At 46.7% G+C, this 26,168-nt stretch overlaps 2 protein-coding genes and 1 non-coding gene across 6 annotated transcripts in view; 1 reads left to right on the top strand and 2 right to left on the bottom strand.

Annotated features, from left to right (window-relative positions):
* CKAP5 (cytoskeleton associated protein 5) overlaps positions 1-6,145 on the top strand; it is a 95,441-nt gene extending 89,296 nt beyond the window's left edge. For 3 of the 4 annotated variants that reach the window (XM_045557962.1, XM_045557963.1, XM_045557964.1), the window contains exons 39-44: positions 365-553; positions 651-788; positions 1,354-1,437; positions 1,532-1,691; positions 5,135-5,286; positions 5,437-6,145. In XM_045557962.1, coding sequence (XP_045413918.1) covers positions 365-553; positions 651-788; positions 1,354-1,437; positions 1,532-1,691; positions 5,135-5,286; positions 5,437-5,682 — 969 coding nt within the window. In that variant the 3' untranslated portion in view covers positions 5,683-6,145. The remainder of the gene's footprint in view (positions 1-364; positions 554-650; positions 789-1,353; positions 1,438-1,531; positions 1,692-5,134; positions 5,287-5,436) is intronic. The other variant, XM_045557966.1, reaches the window with a different exon arrangement.
* Positions 6,146-9,079: 2,934 nt separating this feature from the next.
* On the bottom strand, positions 9,080-23,020 carry F2 (coagulation factor II, thrombin). The gene is made up of 14 exons (XM_045557961.1): positions 22,877-23,020; positions 22,342-22,505; positions 21,614-21,638; positions 21,340-21,390; positions 19,510-19,615; positions 19,278-19,414; positions 17,533-17,847; positions 17,096-17,221; positions 16,882-17,008; positions 16,635-16,802; positions 16,022-16,195; positions 15,605-15,786; positions 9,483-9,553; positions 9,080-9,346 (listed from the first exon to the last, which is right to left on the bottom strand). Exons 1-14 carry the CDS (start codon positions 22,953-22,955, stop codon positions 9,203-9,205), a joined length of 1,869 nt encoding a protein of 622 aa, XP_045413917.1. The 5' UTR covers positions 22,956-23,020; the 3' UTR covers positions 9,080-9,202.
* A 1,789-nt stretch (positions 23,021-24,809) lies between these two features.
* On the bottom strand, positions 24,810-24,916 carry LOC123643054. Its single transcript, XR_006736630.1, has one exon. It is a non-coding gene; the product is annotated as a U6 spliceosomal RNA (small nuclear RNA).
* Positions 24,917-26,168: the final 1,252 nt, after the last annotated feature.

The raw sequence follows: 26,168 nt of genomic DNA, 5'->3' as shown, positions 1-26,168 counted from the left end.
TAGTGTAAGATATTTTGTCTTCTTAGGTTAGATCTGGTTAAGCAATATGAACTACTCTACTCTCAGGTACCAAGGAAACCCAAGACAGAATGTCCATATTTTCACATTAAATGATGGCCCCTATCTCTGGAGAGTGGGAAGGAGGAGAAGCGATAGATGGTTAGATTGGTGACTGGTCACACTTCAGTCAGTGACATGGTTGTGATGATTTAAATTTTTCCTATTTTAGCAGCTGAACTTGAAATGTATGCTGTACCACATTTATATCTCTGGCCACGTTTTAGAAGTGAGCCCAGAGCTCAGGGAACATGATGGTGACAAATTATCCTCATTCTTCAATCACTCTTATTTCTTTTTTCAATAGTGTCTCTGGAGAATGGTTCGACTATTACCTGATACCATCAACAGCATTAACCTGGACAGAATTCTTCTGGATATTCACATTTTTATGAAGGTCTTCCCCAAAGAGAAACTGAAGCAATGCAAAAGTGAATTTCCTATAAGGACCTTAAAAACTCTGCTGCATACCTTATGCAAATTAAAAGGGCCCAAGGTGAGTGAGAATAGCAACTGGTCTCTAAAGGAGCTTGAGAAAAAGAACATCATGGCAATGGTATTGGCTACCGTTTGAATGTGCATGTGTGTCTCAGATCCTAGACCACCTGACAATGATTGACAACAAGAATGAATCAGAGCTGGAGGCCCACCTCTGCCGGATGATGAAGCACAGCATGGACCAGACTGGGAGCAAGTCTGATAAGGAAACAGAAAAGGGAGCATCTCGACTGGTGAGTGACCTGCCTTGAAAGATTGAGGGAATTGAGATTGCACTGAAAGTGATCTTGTCTAAGGTGTATGTCGCCTGGAGACTGTTTTTCTGAAGGTTTAAGGCTCAGGGATTGCTCTAATCAGTCTCTTTCTGTGGCTCAGTAACCATTTTCCACCTTGAAATTTTTCAGTCTATACTAATTATAATCATGTCCTTTTGGTTCTCAAGAAAGGTGCCTAAGGCATTGGTCACCAGATAAATCCACTGTGAGCTAGCTCTATTTAATTGGGGAGGAATGGGCCAGTTCTTTCTTCATCGAGTTGAGGTCAAAAGCTAAGACCGGAGGCATTCAGTAACCCAGAATGTTAATGTTTCTGCTGCAGACCCTGCAGCGCTGGTGCCTCTGTTATCTGTAGGAACAGACCAGTAAGGCCCAGATTTTGAGGTATTTTCTGTATTGTTTTTCTTTTTCTTTTAAATCACCAATTGTAGTATTGAGGTATTTTCTGTTCATATCCAACCATCATATACTAATTAAAAACTCAAGTCTAACCAATCCTTCCTTTTGTCTTTCAACTTTTCAGGATGAAAAGTCATCAAAGGCCAAAGTAAATGATTTCTTAGCTGAGATTTTTAAGAAGATTGGCTCTAAAGAGAACACTAAAGAGGTGAGAGTGAAAGGGTTATGCAGAACAGGGATCTGCTTTATGGAAAAGGGATGCTAACATCCATCCCCACTTCTTCCTTTTTCTTGTTCACCAGGGCTTAGCAGAGTTATATGAATATAAGAAGAAATATTCAGATGCCGATATTGAACCATTTCTGAAAAATTCCTCACAATTCTTCCAGAGCTATGTTGAGAGGGGCCTTCGAGTGATTGAGATGGAGAGGGAAGGCAAAGGCCGTATTCCCACTTCAACAGGTATAGCTTCCTTTAGTAGCTCCAGGAATAAGCTCAAAATGGCTCGCAGCTCAGGAAGCTAAAGTTTTGGTTTAAATTCATATCTGTGAACCTCAATACTTAATGGTCACCATTGATCTTCCCATTGCAAAAATGAAGTCGGTGGTCAATTCTCAGTCAGTAACCCATCATCAGTATTTGACAATGGTAAATGTTTCCTGCCCTTAGGACAATTTCTTCACTTGGCTTCCAGTTTTCCACGCTATCTTGGTTTACTTCTGGCCTCACTGACCATTCCTTCTTGGCTTTTGACTGATTCTTGCTCTCCTTGACGACTTTTTTCTTTTTTTTTTTTTTTTTTTAAAGAGACAGTGTCTCACTCTGTTACCCAGGCTAGAGTGCAGTGGCATGATCATAGCTCATTGCAACCTTGAATGCCTGGGCTCAAGTCATCCTCCTGCTTCAGCCTCCCGAGTAGCTGGGACTACAGGTGCATACCACCCTGCCTGGCTAATTTTTTTCTGTTTTTTTGTAGAGACGAGTTCTTGCTGTGTTGCCCAGGCTGGTCTCAAACCCCTAGCCTTCCACCTTGGCCTCCCTATGTATTGGGATTACAGGTGTGAGCCTGAGGCCCCATTTTTTTAAATCTCCAGCTTTGACCACCTTCGTGATCTCCAAACTGCAGTATCCTGCATGATATTTCCACTTGGGTTTCTAGTAGACACTATAAACTCAACATGTCAAAAACTCCTGATTTTCCCCCCATACCTGCTCCATTTGTATTCTTCTCCATCTTTGTTGATGGGAACTTTGTCCTAGTTTGCTCAGACCCAAAACTTTTGAGCCTTCTCTTCCTCTGTCAGGAAATCCTTTTGGCTCTACCTGCAAACTATATGCAGAACCCACCCACACTTCTCACCTTCACCAGTACCACCTTAGTCTGGACATTCTCTCTCACCTGGGTTATTGCACTGTCTTCCTACCTTATCTCCCTGCGTCCACCCTTGTTTCCATCTATTCATTTCTACACACAGCATCAAAACAACTCCTCAGCCATTTTCCAGAGGCTCTCCCTTTCACTCAGCCAGAGCAAAAGGCCTTACCAGTTCTCTGAAGTCCCATGTTATATGACCTGTCAATACTTCAAGGACCTCATCTCCTACTCTCCCACTATCACTCCACTCCAACCCTTCCAGCCCCCTTGCTGTTCCTGGACCACCCTAGGCATGTGCCTACTTGGGGCCTTATACTGGCTGTTTCTTACTCATAGAATGCCCTTCCTAAGATGGCCCTGTTGGCTAGCTCCTTTTCCTCTTCCAGATCTTTATTCACATACCACCTTCTTCGTGAGACCTTATTTAAACCTATGACCTACCCCCTCACCACACCATATCACTTACCACCGCTAGCGTACCATATAATGTAGTATTTATTAGGTTAATTGTTTGGCATCTGTCTCTGCTAGAATTTGAAATCCACAAGGGGGGAAGGATTTTATCTGGTTTGTTGCCTAGTACATAATAGGCATTCAGTAGCTCTAGTCATATGCTACATAACAATGTTTTGGTCAAAGACAGACCACGTATATGATGGTGGTCCCATAAGATTATAATGGAACTGAAAAATTCCTAACTCCTAGTGACATCATAGCCATCATAATGTTGTAGCACAGTTACTTTATTTTTTTTATAAATTTAGTGTAGCCTAAGTGTACAGTGTTTATAAAGTCTACTGTAGTGTATGGTAATGTCCTATGTCCTGGGCCTTCACATTTACTCACCACTCACTCACTGACTTACCAGAGCGGCTTCCAGTCCTACAAGCTCCATTATTGTAAGTGCCCTATACAGGTGTACCATTTTCTCATTTATACAGTATTTCACTGTACCTTTTCTATATTTAGAAACACAAATACTTACCATTGTGTTACAGTTGCCTACAGTATTCAGTACAGTAACATGCTATACAGGTTTGTAGCCTAGGAATAATAGGCCATACCATATAGCCTAGGTGTGTAGTAGGCTGTACCATCTAAGTTTACGTACGTATACCATATGATGTTTGCACGTGACAAAATTGCCCAATGATGCATTTCTCAGAACATATCTGTCATTAGGCAACACATGACTGTATTTGTTCAATGATATGAATGAATGTTATAACTAAGTTTAAGCTCAAATATTATTGTCCCCACAATGAAAAAGGCACTGTTTGAGAATTACTGCTCACAAGATCTAGAGACAAAAGACAGATTTAAGAGGTTTCAGTTATAGAAAATAGCTGTCACAAGCCTTAAACCAAGAAAAGACAGACCCATCTGTAAAAGTCCCCTCTCACCAGTCCTCTGTTCTTTCTGAGTTCAGTGAAGCCCACCTACTTGTACAGGTGAGGGTTTGCCTATAAAGCGCCTCCCTCTGTGGTTTTCAGACACCAATCACATTCTCTCTCAGCACGTCCTGTTAGGCTGAAGCTTCGGTTCAACTGTGTTCTCTAAAACGAATTTTTTTTTAACACCTTAAATTATCCTTCTGCAAGACCTTAAGAGTGTTTTTCTTGATGTGTGGTAAGCAAAATGTCAAATAGAATGTGACAAGTGGACATACCATGGTTTGTTTTATCAGGATAGGCATCCTTTTCTTATTTCCAAAGTCCTCTCTGGTGATCTTCAACATCCTTTTTCCCTGGAGTAACCAGTTTTACTTTTCTATCTACCATAAAGCAGTTTTCTCCCTGAGTACCTTATCTTTTGAGCCTAATAATTTTCACTGATGTCAAATTAGGTATTTTAAATGCCTGTATTTTATGATTGTTCCTTCTCAGAAATTTAGAAACTGTGATGGATTTGTTGTTTGTTTTGGTTTAGTTTTTGGTTTTCCCATCTCCTGCCAGAATATTTATCTTAGTGATGGGAATACAGATAGTCAGGTTCCTGTTCCCTCTGTTTGTGGGACACCTCAGTTTCTCCCTCTCTTCCCCATGAGTACACCGTAGCCTTAAGCTCCTTGCTTCCTTCACAGGTTGGATAAGAGCTTGCCCCTCTGTGTCACCTGGGCTAAACCTAATCCAGTTCTCTCGAACATTTAAGGTCCTCAGGTTTTTTAGTTGGGCAATTACAATATCTTCAGGAGTAGCTTAGTTTTTTTGGATTGCCCAAGACAACCCTGGGATTACTGGAACACAAGTCCCCGCATGACCCAGGATGTAGATGGATAGCCCAGTTTACATTCTGCCTTTCTGTATCAATTCTTGAAGTTCTCATGAAGCTTATCTTGTGTATTTCAGAGCACCCTTTATCACCAACTCCAGGTGGATTCTTGTGGATTTTTTAGTTTTCAAGTACAATGGCAGTATTCAAGCCCAGTAAACTTTTACTTGTTCTCTTTGGTGGCAGATTAACTAAGGCAGTTTAGTAGGAGGGGGAGTATGTGTGGATCTGAGTATTCTTTCTACATCTTCCTCTCTAGGTATCTCCCCTCAGATGGAGGTCACGTGTGTACCCACTCCCACGAGCACAGTGTCCTCCATAGGTAACACAAATGGAGAAGAGGTGGGACCATCTGTCTACCTGGAAAGGCTAAAGATCCTCCGACAGCGATGTGGTCTGGACAATGCAAAGGTACTGCTCCTTTCCTTCGTGTGGGTCAGGGCGGGCAGTGACAAGCAGATCAGGGCGGGCTGGCCCGCGGAGAAGTGGCTCAGTTTTGGTGTATGTTCTGGAGCTGCATCTTGACCTGATCTGAGACAGCGTCTCCTCTTTTCCCGATAGCAGGATGACCGACCTCCATTGACCTCGTTGCTCTCCAAACCAGCAGTTCCTACCGTCGCCTCCTCCACAGACATGCTCCACAGCAAACTCTCTCAGCTCCGGGAGTCACGGGAGCAGCACCAGCATTCAGACCTGGATTCTAACCAGATTCACTCTTCAGGAACCATGACCACATCCTCCTCTTCCACAGCTAACATTGATGACTTGAAAAAAAGACTGGAGAGAATAAAGAGCAGTCGCAAATGAAGCTGCCCATTCCCCTGGCACCTGCAGCTTTAGTTTACTAAACTAGAAGTCCTCATAGTTTAAAGTGGCCTCGGCAGGCCTAGTGAACACAAACTGGTTGTGAGTATCTTGCTGTGGAGCTGGGGGAGGAGCCGTGTGGCACAAGCATTTGCACATACTCTGCTGCTCCCCTTCAGTGTCCCACCACTCTAGAAGACTGTCTGTGGGTTAGTTTAGTGTACAGACTTGTAAACAGCTGCGCCCTCCTCTCAGCTCAGACTAGTTTCTAGATCCTTTTAATTGCTCATTTGTAAAATTGTCCTAATCTTTCCTAGCTGTTAGAAACTCTTTAATAGTTTTCCTTTCAGTTTGTGAGCTCTTCTCCCTGTCGCCCTGAAGGGTCACTGTATTCTGTATGAATGCATGGCATGATACAACTAATTTAAGAGTCTTTTATAAATAAAGTTTGCATTAACTATACTTGTCTCCCAAGATGCTCCATATTTGGGAGTGTTGGGCAGTTCTGTCACCTATTGTGTTAGCAGTCAGGTATTTAGCCAGTTAAAGGTTAATTACTGCTTACAGAGCCTTCACCTTTTCTTGGCTCACATCCTTGGAGCTATCTTTTACTCCTTTGGAATAGGAAGAACTCACCTTTCCTGTGCTCCACATGCAGCTCCTAGGGGAGCAGCGAAATCTCATCCTTCCCTGTTTTGAGGTTTTATTTGTGACTTCCCTCCCATCATCAGCGATGGTTTCAAGGAGCTCTTAGGCATCATATCACTTTGCTGCCCAAATGCACGCAAGGTCGCACCCAGGGTTGACTAGGCCAGTGGTTCTCATGCTGCAACTGGATTTGGGTTCATTTGACTAATGGAGGTTAGGAGAGCTTAGTAGTTTCCTGCCTGGCTATCTTGAGTCTCTTTTGGTCCAGACTAACAGTTGCTTCACATCCAGTCTGAGAGAGGACCAAAAAGTCAACTGAGTATTCACCTCTGGAATGAACTCCACACTCAGAGAAACTCTTCAGGACAAAGGTTCCAGATTCAGGGGGAGATTTTTATGGGCAGTCACAAAGTTCAAAGGAACTTTTCTCTCACAGCCCACCTTCTACTCAAGAAATGAAAGACTGATTAAAAATGAATTCTCTATTGGTTCCAGTCACCATTTTCAGGTGGCCCCTACACCTTCTGAAATTAAGCTTTCCTCTCTCCCTTATAATGGGAACATGCGAGTTGGGTATGTTTTCACTGAAGGGACGATGGAGGAGTTCATTACTTTAGTACAAGGACATATTTAGAAAGAGTGGCTGCACTTGGGGCTGGAATTAGCACAGCTGATTTGAAAAACCCAAGTGCCCAGAGCTTATGACACTGACAGCTGTGTTGGAGAGAAAGTGTCACGTGAGACTATGTGCCCTTGTTTAATAAGCAGGTTCTGGGTGTTAACAACTAGTTCTTAATCCCTTCCCCCTTGCTCTAGTTAAAGCTCTGGCTGCCAAGATCCTGCAAGCTCACTGAATTCCCAGGTTTCGCCCTGTTTCCCAGTCAGGACCAAAGAATGAGAGGACAGAACGCGAGACGTCTCAACACACCCATGCTCCATCCCCCACCAGTGACTTCTGCCAACAATAACCTTGAAGAATGTGCTATGAAAGGGCATCGTTGAAGTTCTGTGACTCATAATGTTTAAATTTGTCCAAATTATGAATCCACTTATATACCCTCGAGGTATCATTTCTTGGAAAAACGAATTGCTCCAGTCTGATAACTGCTGTGTGAGGGAAAATTCCAGGAAGCAACAACCCCACTCATAGGCTATTTGCAGGGGCCAGAGGAGGGAGGAGGTCACTGGCAGAGCGACTTGGAGCAGCCAGGCTGGATGCCCAGCCAGTCGGCAGGCGTTAGTGAGAACACAGGCGGCAGCCATTTATGGAGAGCTTGCCCGGGTCCTAGACACTGTGCTGAGTACACTGTGTCAGTTCTCACCCTTAATCCTCATAACCTGGCGAGGTAAGTAATGTCATGCACGTCTTTTAATATACAGTTGGTCCTTCATATCTGTGGGTTCTGCATTACAGATTCAACCATCTGTAGGTTGGAAATGGGGGAGCGAGAACAATAAAAAAAAAATACAGCAATGAAAATATACAAATAGGCCGGGCGCGGTGGCTCACGCCTGTAATCCTAGCACTCTGGGAACCCGAGGCGGGTGGATCGCTCAAGGTCAAGAGTTCGAGACCAGCCTGAGCAAGACCTCGTCTCTACTAAAAATAGAAATAAAAATTATCTGGACAACTAAAAATATATATAGAAAAAAAATTAGCCGGGCATGGTGGCACATGCCTGTAGTCCCAGCTACTGGGGAGGCTGAGGCAGTAGGATCGCTTAAGCCCAGGAGTTTGAGGTTGCTGTGAGCTAGGCTGACGCCACGGCACTCACTCTAGCCTGGGCAACAAAGTGAGACTCTGTCTCAAAAAAAAAAAAAAAAAGAAAGAAAATATACAAATAAAAGCAATACAGTATAACAACTATTTACACAGCATTTACACTGTATTAGGCGTTACAAGAAATCTAGAGATGATTTAAAGTATATGGGGAGGATGTATGTAGATTGTTTACATATATTATGCCATTTTATATAAGGGGTTTAGGCATATGTGGAGTTTGGAATCCATGGGGGGTCCTGGGACCAATCCCCATGGATCCCAAAGAATGGCAGTAAAGGAAACAGACTCAAGGAGGCCAGGTGACTCCACCGTAGTTACTTCTTTTGAGGTGAGAGCCAGAATATGAACCCAGACAGTCTGACGCCAGGACCTATGCTCCTAGCCACTGTATTCCACAATACTTGCAAATGAAGGCATTTAAATACTGAGCCTTTTGGGGGCATAGGTCTGACATTTTAATGACATGAGGAAGGATACAGGGACTCGCCAGGAAAGTTTGAGGTAAAGAGAAAGATGTATCTAGTCACCCCTCACTACCCCTATTCTGCCTCTTCTCCCATCCCAGAACAAGCTCTTTATGGCCCTTACAGCAAAGCCACTGAAAGCACAGGCCTCACTCTATCTTCTATGTTTCAAGCCCCACTTTGACCTTTCTTAGCTGTATGACCTTGGACAAGGTACTGCTCCAAATCTGTTTACTTACCTACCTCTTGTGAGGATTAAATGAGATAATCCATTAGAGCCCTGAGTGTGAAACATTTAAATGCTCATAAATTCAACCTGCCATCTCCCTTCTCACCTTCCCACCTGGCTCTCCTCTTCTTTTTTTTTTTTTTTTTTCCCCTCCCCACCATCTGGCCTGTTCTCAAAGTGGTGGTTTCTTAAATCCTGTTTATCCAGCAGTATTACTGGTTCGTCCTGAGCCCAGTCCAGAGAGCTGCCCACGAATAGCACTGGGAGCACTGAGGATCATTGAGAAAAGTGTGACTTTTATTGGGAACTGTAGTTCTAGAAACAAACCACAAAAATAATTCTTCCACTGGATTAGTTACTGTGATTTTACAGTGAGGAGACCAGAATGTGAGTGGCCTTCTAACCTCCAAACCGATCAATGACCTTCTGTATCCACTTCTTTAGGCGGAACACGTGTGTGTAGAAGCCATATTTCCCATCCCGGTCACAGCCTTCACCCCATGAGACAATGCCTATTTGATACCATCTGTTGTTAAAGGGGCTCTGAGGAAGAAAGATTGGATTTCCAATAGAGTTAAGTTCAAGGCAACTGTTTCTGAACACCAGAGTTCCTCCTCGCCCAACTCTCCCGACCCCTGGGAGACCTACCCACCAGGGCCTGGCCTTTGGAGGAGCTTACCTTCATGACAAAGGGTCCCCCACTGTCACCTTCACAAGCATCCCCTCGTTTGCCTTCCTCTGGCTTGTAACCTTGAGAGAGAACAGCAGTGCTCAGGAGCAAGGCTCATAGTCCAGCTGCTCCCCTGCAAGGGACAGCTGGCCAGCGCCTTCTTGACCCCTCTGGTCATCCTCACCCCACACATCCAGTCTGTTAGCAAAGCTTGTCAGCTCTACCTTCAACATGTATCCCAGATCCAACCACCTCTCAGCACTTCTCCCTCTGCCCAAGTCATAGACACCCCTCCCCTGAATCACTAGTTTCCCTAATTCTACTTCGCCCACCTACAATCCATTCTCCAGCCAACAGGCAGGATGATGTTTTTCAAAAGTAAGTTAGACAAAAAAAAAACAAACTTTTTTTTTTTTTTTAAATAAAAAGTAAGACCTACAGGTCTGCTGAGGGCAATGGTAGTTGCTGTTATCCAAATCTCCCCATACTTCCTCCACAAACGATATAGAACAACATGGACAATGGCAAAACCTACACAAAAAACCACACCTTCAACATAACTAGAATACAGAGAACAACCAAACTCCAAATTAATTGTGTATCTAACACCAAAACTTTTGTGAGGCTGAGAATGGAAAAATTTTATCTACTAATAAAAGCCGCAGGTGCAATCAAATCAGGAATCTTGTAAGTAACCTCAATCTACAAAACAAATAGATGAGAACTGAATAGGTCCATTCAAAGATACTGTAAGAAAACTGAAAATAAGAATAAAAAGATCTCAGCAAATAAAATTCTTCCCTGAAACAACCACAAAACAGAAGAAAACTGTAAGTGAATTAAATACTCTCAAGAAAAATTGTGGATATAAAAAAACACCAAGTCAGAAATTCAAAAATTAAAAATAAATGGACAAAAACAATGGAAAGAAATGAAAAGCAGAAGTGGTTGAAATAAACTCAGGCCAAAGAAGAAATGTGAGTCCTTAAAGAAGAAAAATAAAACAATGGGACAGACCTAATATTTAGAATATAATCCAAGAAATTGTCTCAAAATTAACAGGCAACTTGAATGCACATATTGAAAGGACCCACTGGGTACCTGGCAAAATTGACCTGAAACAGTCACTTCTGAAACATATCCTAAAAAAACTGAGGCTTCAAAGATGAAGAAAACATCCGCAAGGCCCCCAAGCAAAAAGACCAATTACTCTACAAGAGCAAAACAATTATGCTGGCATCAGACTTTTCAAAATCAACAACTAAAGCAAGCAATAAAAATGTTTTAATTTTTTGGAAAATTTTTTTAGTTTATACTTTTCAAAGTTCAGGGAAAGAAAATGTGAACCACGGGATTTGATATCCAACTAATCTGATCTTTAGCCTGTCAAGGCTGTAGAAAAACAGTTATAAACATATAACAACTCAGGAAATTCTACACCCATGACCCTTGAAAAATCTAGTAGTAGACAAGCTTCATCTAACCTTGAAGTGAATGGTATCACTTCAGTAAAAGGACTGGATAACTGTTCAGACAAGTAGAAATAATGTAACTAAAAATATGAGAGGAAAAGAGAAAAAGGAAAGTAAAATAAGCTCACTGATTTTTGGATAGCCAATAATAGGTGGGAATTCAAAGGTATAATGAAAGTTTATATAGAAAAACAAGAAAGGAATGAAGAGCATTTCAAAAAGGTGTAAGCCCAAAGATAACGAGAATAAAATCAAACCTTCCTATGTAAATTTCTTTAAAAGCAAAGAAAAGACCACATAGGGGAAAAAAATATGGCAAATATAATATACACAATAATTACAAAATAATGAGAGAAAATTCTATCAATCATATCAATATGAAGGGGTTTAACTCACCTATTTAAAAAGGACAAGAGTTTTAGTTTGGCTCACAAAGCACGACCAATCTATGCTATATATAAGAGATATACCAAAAACAAAGTGATTCATAGAAGCTAAAATTAAATTAAAAGGATGGGCAAAGATATATCAGGCAACTGGAAACAGAGAACAGGGATAGTACTTCTGAAATTGAAGATAATGTAAACAAGGACACTTTTAATGCTAAAAGCCAAAATTAATAATGAATAAATAAGTTATAAATATCTGCACCAAATAACAAAGCAACCACATGTATAAAATAAAAAACTGCAAGAGACGCAAGGAGGCAGATAGAAACACATTAATAATAGATTTTAACACGAAACTCAATACAAGACAGATTAAGTGAACTTAAATAAGGATATAAATGACCTAAATGAGAAGTAATAAGGTACGTTTATGGATATCAAACTTTACACATGATGATAGAGAACACACCTCAAGCACACATGTAACATTCATAGAAACTGAAACAGCATGCTTTCAAAAAGTCAGCTCCATAAAGTGGAAATATTACAGACAGCACACTTTGATCGCATTGCAGCAAAAGTCAAAACTATTAACAAAATTAAAATACAAAAGGGCCCTACCATCCTAACACTTAAAAACCATCTATTAACTCTTAAATGAAAGGGGAAAGAGAAAGGGAAACAAATTGCAGAATTTCTTAAAAATAGTGATAATAAAAACTCTCCACAGTGTTTTCTGTGAACAGAGAAAAATGCATAGCTCTATTCAATAAATATGAAAGATCAAAAATAAATAGACCAAACTGTCAGCTCAAAAAGCTAGAAAGAGGCTGAGCGTGGTGGCTCACACCTGTAATCCCAGCACTTTGGGAAGCCAAGTCAGGATGATCACTTAAACCCAGGAACTCAAGACTAGCCTGAACAACCTAGTGAGACCTGGTCTCTATGAAAAATAGAAAAATTAGCTGGGCATGGTGGTGCATGCCTGTAGTCCCAGCTACTTGGGAGGCTGAGGCAGGAGGATCGCTTGACCCCAGGAATTTGAGGTTGCTGTGAGTTATGATGACGCCACTGTCGCCTGGCAACAGAGTGAGAACTTGTCTCTCTCTCTCTCTCTCTCTGTCTCTCTCACACACACACACACACACACACACACACACAAAAGCTAGAAAGAGAATGGCAAAATAAACCAGAAGAAAAGATGAGAGAACTTTTAAAAAGATAAAAGCGAGAAATTAATGAGGCACAGAATAGAAAAATAATAGGCCTCATTAGTCAAATTCCTAGGTATTTGTTTTGGCAAAACTGGCAAACCACTAGCTAATTTACTAAAGAAAAACAGGAAAGAAATCACAAGGAGAAAAATTATAAGAAATTATAAGAGAAATCATAAGAAATTATAAGAAAAATTATAAGAGAATACATTGCAGCACGCCAGAAAAATATAATAGGCCGGCCACAGTGGTTCATGCCTGTAATCCTAGCACCTTGGGAGGCCAAGGCAGGAAGATTGCTTGAGGTCAGTAGTTCAAGACCAGCCTAAGCAAGAGTAAGACCTTGTCTCTACAAAAATAGAAAAATTAGCAGGGTGTGGTGGTGCATGCCTGTAGTCCCAGCTACTCAAGAGGCTGAAGCAAGAGGATCACTTGAGCCCAGGAATTTGAGGTTGCAGTGAGCTGTGATCACACCACTGCACTCTAGCTGGGGTGACAGAGCAAGACCCTGTCTCAGAAAAAAAGAATACAACATATGCAAAGACATTTCTTATCCTTGGATAGAATGATTCATCATCAAAAATATGTCGTTTCTCTCTGTTAATTTATAAATATATCATAATCTCAATAAAAATACCACCAAGCTTTTTATGGAGCTGGACAAGTTGATACTAAAGTTCATATGGAAAAACAAACATGCAAGAATTGCCAGGAAAATACCCGAAAAAAAGAATTGAGAGAGAAGACCATCCCTACCAGATATGTACTCTAAAGCCTTTATAATTAAAATAGTGTGTGCTGTGCACCAAGAGACAACAGACCAGGAAAAACAAATAGAATGTCCAGAAACACTCAAGCACACATAGAAACCTAGAATGTGATAAAGGTGACATCTCGAATCACTGGGGCAAACAGAATTTTTAATAAATGGTGTAGAGAAGCTGGTTAGCCATTTGGAATAAGATAAATTAGATCTATGCCTCATATCAAACATAAGAATAAACTTCATTCATATGAGTCAAGGATTTAAGTGCAGAAAAATGAAACCAAGTACTAGGAGAAAATATGAATGAATACCTTGATGACCTGTGTATAAGGAAAGATTTTTCTAACTGATTCAAAAATCAAGAGTCAATAAAATAAAAGACTGACAAATTTGCCTACGTAAAATTTTTTTTAAGTGCATGGCAAAATTTATACATAAGGTTAAAAAAACTGACAAACTATAAGAAAATATTTGCAATGTATACCACAAAGTCCTAATATCAATATATGAAGAACTCTTAAAAATTCACGGGAAAGGGATAAAAGTGGGCAAAAAAATGAGACAATTCACAAAAAATTATGTAAAAATGGTTCTTAATCACATGAAAAGACGTTCAACCTCATTTTTTTTTTTTTTTTTGAGGCACTTTGTCACCCTGGCTAGAGTGCTGTGGCATCAGCCTAGCTCACAGCAACCTCAAACTCCTGGGCTCAAGCAATCCTCCTGCCTCAGCCTCCCAAGTAGCTGGGACTACAGGCATGCGCCACCATGCTTGGCTAATTTTTTCTACATTCAACCTCATTTTCAATTAGAAAAATGCCAATTAAAACTATATTCAGGCTGGGCGTGGTAGCTCACACCTGTAATCCTAGCACCCTGGGAGGCCGAGGGGGGAGAATTGCTTGAGCCTAGGAGTTCAAAACCAGCTTGAGCAAGAGCAAGATCCCATCTCTACTAAAAATAGAAAAAATTAGCCAGGCATTGTGGAGTATGCCTATAGTCCCAGCTACTCAGGAGGCTGAGGCAGGAGGATCACTTGAGCCAAGGAGTTTGAGGTTGCAGTGAGCTGTGATGATGCCACTGCACTCTACCTAGGGTGACAGAGTGAGACTCTGTCTTAAAAAAAAAAAAAAAAAAGAAAGAAAAAGAAAATTATACTGTGTTTATGTAAGAGAACATCCTTGTTTTTTTGAAAATACTCAAGTATTTATGAGTAAAAAGGAACCATATGTGCAATTTGCTCTCAAACAGTGTGCATACGTATATAAACACACACACACACACATAAAAGAGGGGGATAATCTAGACGACGGTATATAGGAATTCCTTGTATTATTTTTGCAACTTTTTTGTGAGTCTGAAATTACATTAAATTTTTTTCAAATAAGTGAGATCATTTATTCACCTGCCCCAAAACTGCCAGTAACTTCCATCTCACTTGATAAAAGCCAAAGTCCTTCAAGGCCCTAAGGGAAGTGCCTGTCCTCTGCCTCCTCCCGCCCGCTGCCTCCTTGTCGTCCACTGCTGCTCTTCCTGTGTTTACAAAGCTCCAGCGCCCTGGTCTCCCTGGGCTCCTCAGAGGAGCGTGCTCCTGCCTCAGGGCCTTTGCACCTGCTGTCTCCACAGCCTGCAGTGTGCTCCCCAGACACTCCTTCCCTCACACTCCCAGTCTCTGCTCAAACACCATCTTCTCAGAAAGGCCTTTTCCAACCTCCTCCAGCCACCCCAGTAGATCGCCTCACTCGCCCTCCTCGGTCACTCGCCCTCCCCAGTCTCTCCCTTCCTCTGCTTCGTCTGCCTTCCTAGCACTGATCAGGGTATGATGGTCTAGATGTTTGATGTTCCCTCCTTCTAGGAAGGAGCTCTCTGAGGACACAAGCATTGTCTGTTTGGGCCCCTGTTGTCTATGCCCTAGAATGCTGCCTGGAACACGTTAGGTGGGCACACAACATTTCCTGAATGACTGACTGGCTGAATGAATGAATGAATGAATGGATGGCGTTTCCTCACCCACAGCCTCCCATCACACATACTGAACACGTCACTGGTGACTGGCACCATGCCAAACATGTGACATACACGATCTCATTTAGCTCTCGCATAACCTTATGGGATAGAGGGTTTTTCTCCATTTTACAGAGGAAAACACTGAGCCACCAAGAAGAGGTCAGGCAACTTGCCCAACGTCACGTGGCCTGTAAGCAACTAGAGCCAGCACTTGAACCCAGGCTTGTACTCGTATCGCGTCTCAGTCCCTGCCTTTCCCTCGGCCTGCCCGGCGCAGACTCACCAGCACAGAACATGTTGTCGGTGATGCGGATGCGGGTGGAGGCCTTGCACACTGGCCGCTCCACGATGGGCAGGTTCACCACCTGCAGGACCGAGGGCTGCACCTCATCGATGCTGCTTGTCCACTTCTCCTTCAGGTTGCCCCAGCCTGTCACCCGCCCTTTGTATCCAGCCTGGAACAAGCTTCGGGGAAGGGAGAAGGACCTGCTGAGAACCAGCCCCCACAGGAGCCCCCAGCCCCAACGCCATTCCTTAGCGACCAAAATCTAAAACACCGACGCTGGAGAGAACGTTGGGGTTCACTCCAAGAAACTGAGGCCTGGAGAAGGGGAGGGGACTTCTGCAAGGCCGCCTGGTGTCAGAGGCAGGCCCCGATCTCAGCCTCTGCCCCCAGCTGATGGCGCTCTGGCCGCCCCACCTGGCTACTGTCTCCTTGTCAGGCAGGCACACGGGGTGAATGTAGTCGCTGAAGGTGATGGGCTTCTTGAGCTTCAGCAGGGCGATGTCCCTGTCCAGGTTCTCCCGCCAGTTGTACCTGGGGTGGATGTAGACCTTCTCCAGCATGGAGATCTTTTCAACGTTTCGCTCGTACCTGCGCAGAGCCCAGCAGAGGAGTGGAGAAGCTGTAGGTCCACCCGCAGAGGGGCAGCCAGTTCCCTGAGGAAGCAAACTGCCTGCTCTCCGGGTGTGGGAGTCAAGGAGACCAGTGGGCCACCAGTGAGAGGACAGGGCTGGCTCCCGCCTTGGCAGCCCCCTGGCAGCTTCTTCCTGGCCCTACCGCCACACAGGGCTCTGGAGTCAGACAGCCCGGGCACGGGAGCTAGAGGCAGACCAGGATTTATTCTCTGTCCCTAGCTCCAAGCCTCGGTCAGGACATGGCCAAGAGGACTTTCCAGCAAGGACTGCCGGGATGTCATATTGTGAGGGATGTACAGACATATCCCACATGGCCCAGGGCCACGAGAGCCCCTCATGGTCGCTCTGGAGAACTGCGACCCCCGCCAGACACCCGTGGGCCAGCGGTTCTGTACCTGGTACGGGAGTGCTTGCCAATGCGCACCAGAAGGTCATTCTCGGTGAAGTTCTTGTCCCAGGGTGGGTACAGGAGGCAGTGGGCAGCTGTGAGGACCCAACGGTCACTGATGAGGCTGGCCCCGCACAACAGCTCCTGGGGACTCTTCCGGAAAAGCATCACCTGCCTGGGAGGGGAAGCAGGATGTTTAGGAGCTGGAGGCTGCCTGTCCACCTGCCCTAGAAGTAAAAAGCCCCGGGACGTACCAGGGCGCGATGCCGACCTCCGCGTCCGAGCCCTCCACGATGCGCCCCTCGATGTAGGACTCCAGAAGTTCTTGTTCTGTTTTGTCCTTCACCAACTTCTTCTCGAACAGAGGCCGCAGCCCACAGTCTGCAGAGCAAGCCGGACCATGAGAGGCCGATCCCCATTCCGGCCACCAGCCCTGAGGCCCCAGGTGCGTGGATGCCACCGCCTCACCTGCCTCCCCGATGCCAAAGGTCCTGTCATCGAAGAAGGTCTGGAATGCCATGTTGGTGGTGCGCCCTTCGATGGCCGTGTCCTCACCCAGCCTGACTCCTGCCTCCTCGTCGTCCACGGCCTCCTCTGGAGGGACCCGGGCACTGGCTGGGGCTGGGCCAGGCCATTCCTCACCCACCCCGTTGGACCCCCTAATTCCCTTGCCAGCCTCGAGGCCATTTGGTACAGGGTTAAGAGTGCACATGCACCTGGGTTACCAAGAAACTCAACCTCCCAGGCCCTCGGTTTACTTATCTGTAAAATGGGCATAGGACCTACCACCACCTGGTTACTATAAGGCTGTAATGAATGCACTCAGCTGGTAAACCTAAGACTGTTCCTTATTTCCACCTAGGCTTTGTCCTCTGCATCTCAGGCCCCCTGCCCTGCCTGCTCACCGCAGTAGTTGAGGTCGCAGTACTCAAAGTCGCCAGGCCTCCCAGCCACATAGCACCACGCGCCCTCCTCATCTCTGTCTGGGTTTCGGCAGAAGTTCTCCACCAGCTGCACCTCCGGGCTGAAGTCCTGGTCCTTGCTCAGGGCCTTGGCCTCTGCGCTGGCCCAGGCCACGCAGGGGGACCCATGTGTGGTCACTGCCAGGCGCCCCTGGTACTGCTGGCCCCGATCAGGGATGCACTCCTCCCATGGAGGTGACAGATTTGGACTGGAGCCTCCTGAGCGTGGCGTCATCTCTACAGTGAGGCGCTCTTGGCCTGGGGGTGAGGAGGCAGGGAACGGAGCGGGTGGGACCACACGCTGAGCAGAGGGGTGAGGACCTCAGTCCCTGTCTTGCTGCTTTCTGCCTGTGTGACCTTGAGGCACTTACCCTCTCTGGGCTTCGGTTTGCCTGCCCTTAAACGGGGTTCCTAATGCTATTCTTGCAGGCTTGTTGAGAGGGTTAAACCAAATATACAGCACAAGTGTCTGGCACAAAATAAACCAGAGATAGTAACCAGGTTTGGCCTCCTGGGCTATCTGTAATCAATTGGTAGTGACGGTGTAGAGTTTTTGAAGGATTCTGTGTTTTTATAGGGGCACAGCAGGAAAAAGATTGCTGGGATCCACTAAGGATGTCTAACCTGATAGGTCAATTTCTGCAAGCATGAAACATGTTTATCATCAGTGTGTGTGTATGGAGGGGGTGTGTACGGAGGGGGTGGGGACAGAGCGGGGGTGAAAGTAGCTGGTTTTGTTAGGATGACTGGTAGCTTGCTATAAGACCAGTCCCAGGTTTGAGCGATGGATCCAGAGGGATGCTTAGAGAATGAAGAACACCAACCCACGTTTGGTGGACGGAATTACTGGTGCAAATTCCATACCCCTACCTGTATCCACATCCCTTGTGGGATCCCTTGTGATTTTACAGGCTGAGGTGTATTTCACCTCTTGACTTTGGCCTTGACCATGAACTTGCTCTGGCCAGTGGAACGTGGGCGAGACGGACTGTGCCAGGTCTGAGCTTAGGCCTTAAGACAAATAGTGTATTTCTGTTCATTTTCTTTTTGTGTGCTTCTGCCATCACCACGAGAAGAGCTTCCCCAGGCAATTGCTGCCTTTCAGCCTCAGCCCCAAAGCAGACCTGGGCCCAACGTGCAGCAAGGAGCCAAGCTCAGCCAGGGCCGTGGTGTGAAGCAGAACCACCCAGGCAAGGCAAGCCCAGCCCACGTTGCTTGGCCCCACAGACAGGTCAGCGAGTGCAACAGAGCTGCCCCCACCAACCCTCACTACAGAAGAAGGAAATGCTGACTGTGGCATGTCTGGAGATGTGCTGATTGTTTGTTCTGCGGCATTATCGTGGCCACAGCTACCTGACACACCATGGGAAACAGTGACAGAATCACGCATGGCTGAGCTGCACGCGGCTTGCTCTGTGATGCGCAGAATAGGGTGTGGGGACGGAAATGGCTAGGGAAGGCTTCCTGGAGGGAAGAGCACCTCGAGCAGGAAGGAGGCATGTTTGGAACGAGCCACAGCCTGGATCATAAAGAAGTCAGGACCAGGGAGGGGGCAGAGGAGGCTGGTGGCCAACCCCTCGGGTCCCCCAACTTCACTGACAAGCAGGCACGAATGTGTTCTGAATGACTGCCAGGCCCCATGAAGCCCCTGGGCCTTGGCCACGGACCGCGTCATCGCCCCAGCTCACCGCAGACAGGGATGCTGCATTCCTCCCTCCGCACCGTGGGGTCTGTGGTGTAGCACCAGGGTCCTGTGGGGCTGCCATCTGGGTTGCGGCAGAAATTCTCCTGCAGGCCGGCCCCGGGATGGGTGGTGGAATTGATTCTGGAATAGGAAAGTGCCCAGCAGAACTCTGTGCTTCCCAGTGTGTCCCCGCTCCCTGTTCCCAGCTCCTGGGGACAGGCCTGCCCATTACTCACTCAGGATCATGTGGGTAGCGACTCCGCCATAGCTGGCACTCGATGCCTGACCGGGTAAAGTTCATGTGCCCTCGGTAGTTCATACCCAGACCCTCGGCACAGTTACCTGCAGAGACCCTGCCAGGTCAGCTTTGGATCCTGAGGATTTGTCCCCCTCTCCCCTAGCAGAGATCTGTTTGTCCACCTCTCCAAGCTCTCTCTGGTCCACTACCCTAATCTGCCCTTACTCAGCACCTCCCCTGCATCCAACAGTTCTCCAATCCATTTAATAGTAGTCACCAGGCCAGGCGCGGTGGCTCACGCCTGTAATCCTAGCACTCTGGGAGGCTGAGGCGGGAGGATCACTCGAGGTCAGGAGTTCGAGACCAGCCTGAGCCAGAGCGAGACCCTGTCTCTACTAAAAAATAGAAAGAAATGATATAGACAGCTAAAAAAATATATAGAAATAATTAGCTGGGCATGGTGACGCATGCCTGTAGTCCCAGCTACTCGGGAAGCTGAGGCAGGGGGATTGCTTGAGCCCAGGAGTTTGAGGTTGCTGTGAGCTGGGCTGACACCCAGGCACTTTTGCCTGGGCAGCAGAGTGAGACTCTGTCTCAAAAAAAAAAAAACAGTAGTTACCAAATACTGAGTACCCACCATGTGACAACCATGTGACAGGCACTGTGCCCGGTACTAAGGACATATTGATGAATAAGACAATCACAGTCAAGGGAGGTCCCTGCCCTCATGGGGCTTCTGTTCAGTGGCTCCTCATGGGCAGCAGGATGAAAACATGAACAAGGTCCTTTTAATCCGGCCCTGGTCTGCCGGCCCCTATTAGCTTAGCTCCTCATGCCTCAGGGCCTTTGCACATGCTGTTTCTTCTGCCTGGAATGCACTCCTGTTTGTTCATCGCTGCATCCCACAAGGCCAGGTAGAACTCTACTTCTGGGGAGCCATCTCTGATTCTGCTGGGAAACCAGACGCTCTTTCTCTTGTGTTCTCTTGGTGCCATGAACAGAACTTTTCTAGCGATCACTTTAATGTTTTGTATTTTTGTTTTCCAATGAGATTGTGAGCTCCTTGAAGGCAGGGACTGTATTTGATTCTCTTAAAATCCCCAGGACCTGACACAGTGCCTGGTATATAGCAAGGGCTTAGTGAAATGCTTGTTAAGTTATTTAACAAGTATGGACAGTGATTAAAGAGCTCCACACAGTGGCAGCCCATTGTCACACTAAAGGTTTATTCAGGATACCATGAAGGAGGGAGGAGGCTCCCGAAGGCGGTGGCACCTGCACCAGTCCCAGCAGGAGAGGGAAGCATTCAGTAGGTGGCGATGGTTGCTCCAGAGGAAGGTGATAATGTGAGCAAGGGCCAGGAAGTAGAAACACCTTGGCACGTTTAAAGAAGTCCTTGCTGCCAGAGCGGCTGGGGGTTTGGGTTCATGTTTCATGCAGTGGGAGGTAAGGCTAGAAGGGGAACTCAAAGCCAAAACCTGCCAAGTTCACCAGGTTAAGAAGCCTGTGCTTTACTCTGTGGGTAATGGAGAGCCACTGAAGGTTTTAGAGAAGGAAAGTGACATCATCCAAGCTCTGACAAGGGTGGGCAGAGCCTCAGGTCAAGCAAACGAGAATGAGACTTTAAACATTAATTAATTATCCATTCATTCAGTTGTTCCTCCAACACTAATCATCTTACTGACTACACATCCTTGACCTCAGGGACAGAAGGCAATGTCAGACGCTAGAGACCGTCTCCGCTGGACCACACTCCTGACCCAGCCCTGCTCTCCGCGTCTCCCAGGCTTCCCCCTACCCCACACCCCACAGCCCGCATCATGCTCACCTTCCAGACATGCAACGAGCTTTTCCCGAGGCTTCCTCACTGACTCACAAGCTGCAAGAGACCCAGAAACACCTTTTGGATTGGGGTAGGGGCAGGATGGGCTGGAGCCAAGGGTGAGTAGGATGACATTAAAGAAACAGAGACTGATGGAAGGAAGAAAGGGAAGGAGGGAGGGAGCGGGGTGGATGGATGGATGATTGGACGCACCCAGAAGATTCTCTGGGATAGAACATTCTCTAAGTGGGGTCTCCAGGCCTCCCTTCCCAATGCTCACCTATGTACTTGGCCCAGAACACATCCTGAAAAACAAAGGCTGGGAGTGAGACTTTGGCAGGATCCTGCTTTGTTTTGCTCTGTAAATGTGTGTCTTCTCCTCATACTTTCCTCTTTCCTTTACCCTGGTCACACAGGGGACAGGCTCTAGGCGGGTTCGTGGCAGAGTTTCCTACTTTTGTCTCCAAAAGGAAAAGAGTATTTGAGGACAGGGGAGTCCTCCTAACACACTCACCAAGACTGAACAGGGATGCTCTTGGGCGAGGGGAGATGGGAGAAGGGGGTTGTGGGGCCCTGGCAGAGCGCCCTGGAAGGGGAAGGCCGCACAGAGCTCGGGGAACACTGAGGCTGAGCCTGGGGCTCGTGGCCTCCCGGAGTCCCAGCCCCCAAGGGTGCCACAGAAGTAGCAGAAAGGCTGCGGCTGAGGAGACCCGGTAGGCATGGCTCCAGAGAGCCCCAGTATAGACAGATGTCTAAAGACTGAGGAGAGAGGCTGCCTTCTGAGGTCACGGAGCCACACCAGACCCTGGGACCCTGCCACAGCCCAGGGGTAGGACCCCCGAGAAAAGCTGGGGCCACCCATCTTGCCAGCCCCGTGAAATGGGGCTCAGAGTTGAAATTAAGTTCTCCACAGCGAAGCAGCCGGGGGGTTCCTCATTCACCTCCCTGTGGCTCTAGATTTGGGCCCACCCTGGGGGCCAGCGGCCCCGCTCCGAGCGGCCAGCTCACCGTGTCACTGGAGGACTCCAGGGCCTCGAAGGCCTCCTCGTAGCTGCACTGCTCCTCCACGCACTCTCGCTCCAGGTTGCCCTTGCGCAGCTCCTCCAGGAAGCCGCTGTTGGCGCGCCGGACCCGCCGGAGCAGCGACTGCGCTTGCTGAGGGGCCAGGAACACTGCGGGGACAGGGGGTGGGGGGGGGTCAGGGGACAGCGGCCCCTGGAGCCAGGCTGTCTTGGCCACTGGGGGGGCAGGAGGCAAGTCTGCCCCGTCGGCTTCTGAGAGGGGGTGTCTGGGATGGCGGAAGTACCCAGAAGGCTGCTGAATGCAGCCCCCTAGCTCCCTTCCTTTCACTGGCTGCCTCGGCCCACTCCCCACATTGGAAGAGAGAAGCGGCCACTGTCTGGCCAGCCCCGAGCTCCTGGCTCCTTCCCCCACCCGGACACCCCGGGCTGGGACCCACCGAGGGGCTGGCCCTTGTTCTCTGTCGAGCCGGGAGACCCCAGCCCAGTCCTCCGGCCTGTCCCAGCCCGCAAGCCCCTCTTACCATGCTGGCCGTGCACAAGGCCACACAGGACAGCCAGGGCCAGGCAGCCCGGCAGCCGCAGGCCTCGGACGTGCGCCATGGCGTGTCGGCTCCTGGGACTCTGAGAGAGAGACTGTCCTGTCCCCTCTGGGTTAATGTTGAACTAACATGAAGAAATCAGCGGAGAGGGAGAGGTCATCAGGTCAGGGCCGTGAGGACAAGTGGACAGACAGTCCTCCTGCCTGCCCCCGCCATCCAGGACAACAGGTAGGTCCTCCTGGGGCCTGGGATGGATGGTCTGGGAGGAAGTCACAGAGAAAAGGTCACTGTAACACCACTGCCCTCCCCGGCCCTCCCTGAGACATGGGCAAGCTTGGGTCACTGGGGCGGCAAGACCTTCCTGAGGCTCCACCCAATCCTGACACAGTCAGTTTCCTTATCCACACAATAGGAATAATACTTTGTTGTGAGGACTAAAGGAAAGTATGAATATACAACCCATGAAATACAGTTAAGTGCTTAATAATCAGTAGATCTATGTATGTAAACCAACAGGGAGGTTTGCATAACCACCGTACACAGATGTAAGAAAGGGAGACACGGGTGTGGCCAGATGAAAGCTGCCCCCTTGCAGGAGGAGGCCCTGGGGGGTTAGGGACAGCCAATATTAGCTGCCACCTCCCAGCCACTGATGGAGTGCCTCATGTCTCCCCTTTCCCATCAGGGTGCTGTGGAGGTGTGTTCGTGTGTGGTGGGTGCCTGGGAGAAGGAGCCAGGTCCGGGGCCATCTGGGCCTTTGGTCTATCTTCTCTCAACTCCCAGGAACTGCTGCCACCCCAGAGCAGAGGCAGGACCCCTACATTCCCCTGCCTATCTGCCCTGGGCCAGGCCTGGGCTTCTGGCCCCATACTGCCCCTCTGCGGCCCTGCTCCTGTCCCTCCCCAATTCCTGTTTGCAGTATGCAGGGTAAATATTAGTCCTGGGTCTCAGAAGGACAGAGGGACAAAGAGCAGGAACTCCAGGAAGCGAAGCTTCTTGCCTCGGCTTGCCTGTCCTTCTGGCCTGGCTGTTTGGGGTCCGGACCACAGTCATGTACAATCTGGGAGGAGAGAGGGTCAGCAGAGAATTAGGGACCAGGAGTCCCACAAATCACCATAGTTCCTGAGTGGCCCCGTTCCTACACATTTTTTTTTTTTATGTTGGATCTCAAACTGTAACTGTGAATTTAAAATTTTCAGTTCATTTGGTTGTTACTTATTGTCCTTAATCAACTACTAACTACAGTTCTAATCCATAAAAGTAGTTATGACTAATACATGTGTCTACTGTCCTTACTCATTTTTAAATGGTTACCTGAAATAGGAAAAGAATTAAATATAATCTTTAAAGGCGTTTGAAAACAGGACAGGTATTTTTGAACTACAAACATACAATTACATATTAATAAAAACTAGATAGAATCACTGACATAAATTATGAAAATCTGTGCTGCTTCTTGCTATTCTTTCATTGACTCCTGTCCAAACATGTTCCACTAGCTCTGAAATGCTTTCCCCTGTGGACTTCTAAGGATGTCAACATATGCGCTGGCTAGAAGCACAGCTCACCAGGGATTGAACCGCTTCACCCCGCAAAACTTTCAGGTTTTGCCAAGAATGACATTTCTGATGTAATAAAGTTACCATGTTTGTTTGTGAGCGCCCACTCACAAAGCAGCTTCTCCCCCTATGTTGGCACTGTATACAGACATGAGAATAACACAAAGAGAACAAACATACGTAGCAGGAGCTGACACCAGATGAGATTAGATGTAAGAAAGAGAAAGAGACCATGAGAAATTCCATTTTAGGGCTTTGGGTCACTGGTTGTATGGCAATAATATCATATATAAGGGAAGAATGTGGTTTTCATTTTGTGTTTATTGACCTTGAGGTGACTTTTACAAAAAATTATTAATTTTATGGAACGCTTCAAGAATATGGGTGTCATCCTTGCACAGGGGCCATGCTCATCTTCTCTGTATCGGTCCAGTTTTAGCATATGTGCTGCCGAAGCGAGCACTGAGGTGCCAGCAGTCAACAGGGAGTTGAGCCTATGGCCTGAAGGCTGGGGAAGAGGTCAAAGCTGGAGGGGAACAGGACTGCCAAACCACAGAGGGCTGAATGGGTCGAGGAGCACTGCAGAGCAGGATGGATGGGAAATGGCTTGGAACCCCCTGGATGAGCTACGGTAAGGAGAAGAAAGTAGAAAAATTCAGGGATTAAGAGAAGAATCCATCAGTGAGTTCATGATAGAGACTAACACAGAAGAATTCCCAGCAGAAGATCATGAAGTATGGTCTCAAATATGGCAAAAGATTCAAATAAGACAAAGATTAGAGAATAGTCATTGGATTTGACCATAATTTAGGTTATTGGTGAACTTGCATGAAATGAACGAAGGCTACAGTACAAATGGGTACTGGGAACATTTGCCAGAAAACATAACTGTGAGCAGTCTGCTGCACACCGCACATGTGCAGATGAGCTGACAGAAATGTATGGAGAGTTTCTTAAGGACCTGTGGTTGACACAATCCTCCAGACAGGTCCTGTGAGGTGGCTCACGCCTGTAATCCTAGCACTCTGGGAGGCCGAGGCAGGAGGATCACTCAAGATCAGGAGTTCGAGACAAGCCTGAGCAAGAATGAGACCCCGTCTCTACTAAAAATAGAAAAATTAGCCGGGCATGGTGGCGCACACCTGTAGTCCCAGCTATTCAGGAGGCTGAGGCAGGAGGATTGCTTCAGCCCAGGAGTTTGAGGTTGCTGTGAGCTAGGCTGACGCCACGGCACTCTAGCCCGACAGAGCAAGACTGTCTCAAAAATAAAATCCTCCAGACATTCCAGGTTTCATCCATGAATCAAATACAGTCTTCCAAAAGCTTTCTGGGACCATACTAGTTTAGAAACACCTTATTATGGAAGTTGTGCCTTAGCACTAAGTAAGTATTTCCACTGCACAATGCTAAAAGTATTTATTTCCAGATTGGTAGTGAAAAACTTTCCACCACATCATCTTTGTAACCAACGAAGTTGGTGTTTTAGACTACGCTGCCAGCAAGTCTTCCTGTCCCATGAGAATGTGGCATGCCCTCTTCCCAGTTCCATTCCAATCACATGACTGCCTTTTTGCCACAGCATCAGAAACACCAGAGACAGATTTGTACTCAGACAACTCTAAGGTCTTATAACCTGCCCATATCTATAGGTCATCTTTATCTTATGTCCATTTCCCTGAAGTTGTGTTTTACTAATTTCTAGTTTTCCATTTTTT

Source organism: Lemur catta, chromosome 7 (assembly GCF_020740605.2).
Source record: "Lemur catta isolate mLemCat1 chromosome 7, mLemCat1.pri, whole genome shotgun sequence".
Classification (NCBI taxonomy): Eukaryota; Metazoa; Chordata; class Mammalia; order Primates; family Lemuridae; genus Lemur; species Lemur catta.
The sequence above is the reverse complement of the archived record's forward strand: the minus strand, read 5'-3'. Positions and strand labels throughout refer to the sequence as shown.